Below are 7312 nucleotides of genomic sequence, written 5' to 3'. Positions count from 1 at the left end.
TATCCTCACGTGAGTTACATGTGAGGGCTTTTTGATCGATAAAAAAGGGACACCATCCATAAAAAAGAACAAAATTTGTAAATCTGTCTAATTGAATACACATATAAGTTTTAATCTATGTTTGGTATATGCTTAAATAAACCTCTATATACTTTTACTAGGTTAAACATGTATACTACATAGGGTGGTAAAAAGAGAACCAAAAAGAATTTCAACGTTGCCACTATGCGATTTATGCAACTTTGATTCGTCGTATCAATCTGTCCTACCCGCGTGCATCATGCCTCAAATACTGTCAAAAACATTTTGGTCCAATCGGATGCCGAAAAAAAAAGGAAGCAAGTGATGCAACTAGAAATGAACTTGCCAAAGATTATCTGTCATGACGCAACTAGTTTAAACTTTTAAACATCCAAAAGAAATGCAAATCGATGAAATTTAAAGACACAACGAATCCAATAAACACACAGTTTACAACATCATGACCCTCAACAAAACACAAGTACAAACTTAAAAAGTGCAGTTACACACACCAACACACATTTTACTTATATTAATCAGAAATTGAAACACAACATGACGGTTGTCCATCTGGGCTTTCTAGAATCATTTAGCCCGAAATTGATAATATATACAACTTTAGAACCAGCACCCGCTGCATATTGAGTTACTGGTCATAGCATGATCCTGGACCAATAGGCGGGCTCCGAGCATAGAAATTTGTTACGGGGCTAGCTTGAACACCACGCCTAGTCAGCAGGCACCTGAAGTACTGCAACCTGTGTAATGCAGTCTCGGAGGTGTTGCTTATAGGTGCAGCTTCTTTTGACGTCCACAACCGCTCTAAAATGCAAAATTAATAAATGCTTAGAAAATGTAAAAACCAACGTGTAACGGTTTCATATAACAGATGACAAAACCACCCTCAAATAATATTAAGTATATGAAATAAATAAATTAATGATTGATTGTTAAGGAGTTCTTAAAGTTCTTAAATTATTTGAAAGTAAAGTAGGAGTGTGCATGAAACCGGAAAAAAAACACACCCAAACAAAAACCGACGGTTTGGTTGTAAGTTTTTGTAAAACCGAACTTTTGGTTCAGTTCGCACGTAATAAAACACGTAATAAAACCGACAAACTGAGATGAACCGAATTTATGTATTTTTCAATTTTTAGTTATTTATAAGAATGTACGAATAATAAGCAATTAATTATTAACAAAAAGAACTAGGCTCAAAGTCATTATTTTTGGCCATTTTTCAGACCAAAAATTTCAAACCCAAATGGGAAAACAAAACCGAAACCACTTTAAAAACGAAGAGTTTAAAAAAAAGAAACTCAAAAACCAAAATTTTGGTTTTTAGTTTGGTTTGAGCCCAAAACTATTTTAAAGTTCAAAATAATTCATATCCGTAACTTTATAAATATGGTACAATTTAATTAGTATAACTATATATATTAATATTATTATGTAATACACTTATGATATTAAATTAACTATTATAATTTTAAAATAATAGGCTCGCATATAAAGCTCACAGGCCCGTTTATTAAGCTAACTTCAAATTAGGCCTGGGCATGGGCTCATGCTTGTTAGGATACCTGCAGCGGTTGCGGCGCGGGGCCATATTGTTTGTTGAACATTTGAAGGATCAGCGGTCTCACTCCACATACAGACTTCTCCACCAATCACAAGTTCCTGTTGAGCAGGATCAGTTATTCCTTCAAGAGGTTCAGCATCATAAACACTATCCCATGGGACATCCAAATGATCAAGATACCAAAACCCTTGATTGCTGTAAATGCATTTTAACCCTTTTGCAGCCACCTTTGGACAAACACCAGCGCCCAACCTGTGACAGTATAACATCGCTTCTTTATTTAGATGTGAATGTTTTAATGCTAATATAAAGTAGAGAAAAATAAAAACAGGAAACTTCACCAGTTATGCACAACAGTCTTTGGATTGAGTTTTTCAGCAAAGGTGTTGAATGTTTCTTCCCTGTATAGATAGAATTTATCAAATAGATATACATATACACGCACACATAAATGCACACATATATATGCCTGTAAACGAACCAAACGTTCAGTGAACTGTTGAGAAGTTCATATATTTAATAAACGAACAAACATGAATACATTTTTTTTAAATTAGTTAATTGAATGAACATGTCTCGTTCTTTCATTTATGTTCATGAACATTCATATACATCCGTTAATTGAAATTTGTTTACAATCAGTCAATTACATTATTTATGTTGGTTAGTTTACGTTCGTCCATTTATATATTCATTTCCTTTTTAAGCCCATAATTTAGTCTAGTTAAAATAACTTTTCAGGCACAACACATTGTTTTTCACATTTACTTATAATCTTAGCCTACTTATGTTTGTTCATTAATGTTCAGTTATGTTCGTTCATGAACTGTTTGTTTATATTGTTAACAAACGAGCATAAACAAAACACAAGCAGTTCATTTTCTTAACAAATGAGCACGAACAAGAAAACCTCGTCCGTTTAATTTTACGTTTTTAATCGTTTGTTAGATTAAATGTTTGTGTTCGTTCATTTCGTTTGTAGGCCTACATTACAAATATGTATACATATTACGTAATTGACAAATGTTCAGTACTTATATACTGTAATGTGGTTACCAATATTATTCAAAACTAAGACGGGTACGGAAAAGGCTATTTTGATTGGGAACAATGGGTATGGTTAATTAAATAAAACACTAATTTGGTATAACAAAGGTTTTAAATTTGCGATACCAATTGACGGGGGTCCAGTTTTTGGATATTGCTATATCTTGAGCTTTGATCACAAAGTACTGATATGCATCTTTAGCTGTCATGTTCCTCTCCTGAAGCCTATATATACACCGATGATATGTAAATTGTAAATACAAAAAGTGAGAAAACAAAAATCTGATAAATTTAGATAAGGTTTAACCATTGCTTCACATGTGGGGTGTTTTTCCAACAATCTGCACCAATGTAGATTGGGTAAGATGACAAATAAATTATTCATATTTAATTGTATCATCATTATTTACTAACCGGTATTGACTTCATCACCTCCTAAATGAAAAAGCTCAAAAGGAAATATATCTCGCATGTCTGCAAATATTGAGTTATATAAACAAAGCACCAGTTAACATCATGCGGTAAAAAATTAATAAAGTTAAATACATAATCAATAATATGTTTAACCTTGTAAAATTCCGGTAAGCACCTCAAAAGTGAAGTTCTTTGAAACATCAAGAGGTTCTTTACATGTAGATGAAGGCCAGAGATCAGGATATCCAGTACCCCTGCAATGAAAGCAGCCAACTATTTATTTATAACAAACTAATTTATGTCATAGTCAAGAATGTGGATCGTCAATCTCATTTACCATGATTCTGCATGACCGGGAACATCAATCTCTGCCATTACATTGATACCTGTCATAAAAACAATCAACATAATTAAAAAAGAACCAGTATTAACGAAATTAAACGCCATTAAACATTATTCCAATCAAGTTTACTTATTTAAACAAATGTACCTCTCATCTTTGCAAAGCTTTACAGTAAAATCATCAGGTAAACATGAAACAGCAAACAAACTTTTAGTAAAACAGAAACAAAGTTACATGTTAGCACAAGTTTTAACAGATCATAAAACTAAGCATTATATAATAATAAAATTTCACAACAATCATAAGCAATAGACATGGAGTCTTACTTGACTATTTCAGAAGCATCTTCAACAGTATACCGTTCCCACTTAGTATATGCACCTTTCCATAGCTTAGGATATGCAGGTACCTCTAAAGGAAACGATTGTTCATCTATGATGTGCCAATGAAGAACATTCTACTGAACAAAAGTCACAATATCAGAAACATATGAACTACTCAAGTAATAAATACTGAAACATCAAAGAGTAGCTTACAAGTTTAGCATATGACATTGACTCGATTATTTGCTTGATTATGTCAATTGGATAATAGTGTCTTGAAGTATCTATTAAACAAGGTAAACACAATCCAGAATTACAAACTAACAAAGCTACAACAAAACAATAATATTAAACTTAAAAAAAGAACTGTAACATACCAAGCAAAAGCCCACGAAACTTAAATCTTGGTTTGTCTTTGATAAACCATGGAGCTTTGTATATTTGTACAGTTTTAGTTCCATAATCAAAACCACATAATTGACTAAATGTCTGCAACAAAAAAAAACCCATTACTATAAACTTTAAGGCAAATTAAACAATTAGCTAGCTAATTTAACTATAATATTGACTGTTATGTTCGTACCTCTAATCCGCGCAGTGCACCATACACTGTGTTTGCCTGCATTAAACATAATATTCAAAATATTTGGGGAAATCAACCATCATTTGTGAAATTCAGTTCTCTGTTTGTTTATGGGCTGTATATACAAACACCACCCCCATGCTATTTATACATGCCTATACGACCTGTATAGACATTGTGTGCCTAGCATATGTACGGAGAAATCAGAGTCACAGCCTTTTGCAGCCTATACGATTCGTATAAACCCTGATGCCAGTCTCGTATAGCTCTTTGTGGATGAACTATATGCCTCGTATAGGCCATTATATCTCATTCTTGTTCAATTTTTTTCAAAATTCTCACCTTCACATGTAAACACACTATACTGCTCGTGTAGGTTTTTGTCAACATCATTTGACACCATCATGAATCGACTTGCCTTAAACCAACCTCTCCATCATCAAAGATTATATTTTTTTACAAGTTTTAACTAATAAACAAAATAAAAAACTTTGAGCATATATAAGCAGTATAGGTCTATACAAGGCACCAAGAAACAAAAACTGAAACATGCCGACACAAACTGACACAATTCAGGTCCTATACTAGTGTCTGGATAACAACGAAGACGGTGTTTGTATAACGCAAACCTTGTTTACAAAGTTTCAAGAAATTGGTATACATTACCTCAATAGTAACCTCTCCAATAATCGAAAGGTCATTATTCTTAGCAACCAGCAACGTATAACTCTCATCAACACCTAATTGCAGCTGAAACACATTCAAACAGTTAATAAGTATACTAACTGAACCTGAAAGCCTGAAACACATTCAAAAACAAAACAAACTGACCTGTTGATCACTAGAATGAACAATAACATTAACTTTACCAATATCATAATCCGAATCACTAACTCCTCCCAATTTGTAACCATAGGCGTGTTTAAATATAATCGTTTTGTATCTATCGAAAGCTTCTTTTACAATAAGTGAGTCTCCAGCGTTGCCGGAGAGTGAGACGGATAAATTAGGGTCAACGGTTAGGGTTTCGTTACCGGATTTGAATTGCGAAGGTAACGGCCATAGGTAGGTGATGGATTGATCGTCGGAAGAAGAACGTATGGTGCGTGAATTGGTGGTTTGAAGAAGACATATTGAGAGAATTGTGAAGACAATTTTGAGGGATTTAGGGTTTATAGTACACATTTTGGGGGAGATTGATAGCTGTGTTTGACCTGTGTGAAAGAGGTGAGATGATGATGATGATGATATTGGTTGGTTTTGAGGTTAAAAAAATGATGGTATGTTACGGAAGGACCCCCGTGTTTAATTCATGGTAAAATCAATTCTGAATTCAGACTCGGTTTTTTCGGTTACGGATGCAATATTGTTTTTGGGTTTTTTTTCATTTTTCGGTTTTTCTGAACATGCCTATGTTGTATCGTTAAAAGCATTGTTAGAAAAACCTGGTAACATAAAACAATTGCTAACAGGAGAAAAGTGTGGCGCAAGCTGTCTCATTTGATATTTTTTGATTAGTTATGCCGTTTCATTAAAAACGGTACTAGGAAAAGTCAATAGGACAAAACCTAGTGAAGAGGAGTGCTAGTATGATGAGTGTCAGTTATCCGTAAAAGGTGCTTAAACATTTGTAGTTAATGATTGGTCGATTGATTTCTTGATGCGTAATTCTTTATGTTGAATAAAGTATATGATTGACTTTCATTGTCTTTTCGTATACAAATACCAAAAAATCCACGACCATGTTATGTTATATTTTTTACATCTATAATACCACCTACACTTGTTTCGATGGGTTACATCGTATTGTGTCTTCATTCAGAAGATACAAATTATATATCTTTTGTATGAATGTTAAGATTCTTTTAGTGAATCGTTGGCACTTAATCTTTGGTGAGAGATGATTAATGTCATTTCTATATTAACTTATTCATACCTTGAAGAAGAGTTTTATCAATTTTAAAATGTTTGATCTGTTATGGAGATACAATTATTTGTCAATTGTCAGGCCATTTAAAATACAATAAGCGTATTTAATAAAGTATACACGTCAACCCATTTTTAACCTAATTACAATTTGACTTCAAACCTATCAACCCGTTTAACTTGTTATGCTAATGGTTTGCACAAGTTTAAGTGCACGCATTTAGGATTGATGTCTTTAACACCAACAAATACACCGTCCATGTTCAGATTTATCACATGAACCCATCAACTTCTTTATCATATATTCACAAATTGATTACAACTCATTTACAGCCCTTCAAACCATTTGACTAAATTAATTAGACGACCAAACACACCAAGTCATGACTAATGTTTTAAACACAAAATTTAATACATCAACCCCACACGATGGACACACCCTAGCCAAATCAAAACCAGGGATGCAAACGAGCTGAGCCGAGCCCAAACTCGACCATGCTCGAACTCGACTCGTTTAACCTACACAAAGCTTGAACTCGGCTCGTTTCGAGCTCCATTTTCAAAACTCGAGCTCGACCCTTGGGTAGATTTTCAAGCTCAAGCTCAGCTCGTTTTATATTTATCAAATATTTTTATATAATTATAATTATTTTTATATATTACCTAGTTATTTTTATTTATATTTCTATAACATTATATATTATAGTTAATAATTATATATATATATATATATAATTATATAAATGACATGCTCATTTAGGTTCGCGAGCCGGATCGAGCTCTATAAGTGAAGCTCGAGTTCAGACTCGTGTATTGAACGAGCTTACTTTTAGGCTCGATTTCGAGCTCGATTAAGATCGGCTCGATTAAGCATTTTTTACGAGCCGATCTCGAGCAGCTCGACTCGTTTGGACTTCTAATCAAAACCAGGATCACAATAAGGACTTATATTGCAACTAAAACAAACTTCAGGCTCTAAATTGTATAACCCATTAAAGGGTTTTTGAGGCTTATACGTCTGCACCTCCGCCACTATCTCAGCTGCCTCCATTGTTACTCAAATCTTATGCACC

General features: G+C 33.6%; 1 protein-coding gene across 1 annotated transcript; it reads right to left on the bottom strand.

Moving 5' to 3' along the window:
- Positions 1-329: 329 nt before the first annotated feature.
- LOC143582401 (beta-hexosaminidase 1-like) lies at positions 330-5612 on the bottom strand. The gene is made up of 15 exons (XM_077064981.1): positions 5145-5612; positions 4980-5063; positions 4314-4349; positions 4108-4219; positions 3944-4014; positions 3734-3864; positions 3555-3571; positions 3402-3450; positions 3218-3318; positions 3065-3124; positions 2958-2991; positions 2777-2875; positions 1945-2004; positions 1605-1855; positions 330-843 (listed from the first exon to the last, which is right to left on the bottom strand). The coding sequence occupies exons 1-15, from the start codon at positions 5496-5498 to the stop codon at positions 668-670; spliced, it is 1635 nt and encodes a 544-aa protein (XP_076921096.1). The 5' UTR covers positions 5499-5612; the 3' UTR covers positions 330-667.
- Positions 5613-7312: the final 1700 nt, after the last annotated feature.

The sequence above is a fragment of the Bidens hawaiensis genome, unplaced genomic scaffold, assembly GCF_021521415.1.
Source record: "Bidens hawaiensis isolate Kalapana, Puna unplaced genomic scaffold, B.hawaiensis_p1.1 tig00001511_1, whole genome shotgun sequence".
Classification (NCBI taxonomy): domain Eukaryota; kingdom Viridiplantae; phylum Streptophyta; class Magnoliopsida; order Asterales; family Asteraceae; genus Bidens; species Bidens hawaiensis.
This window is presented reverse-complemented; position numbering and strand designations above follow the sequence as displayed.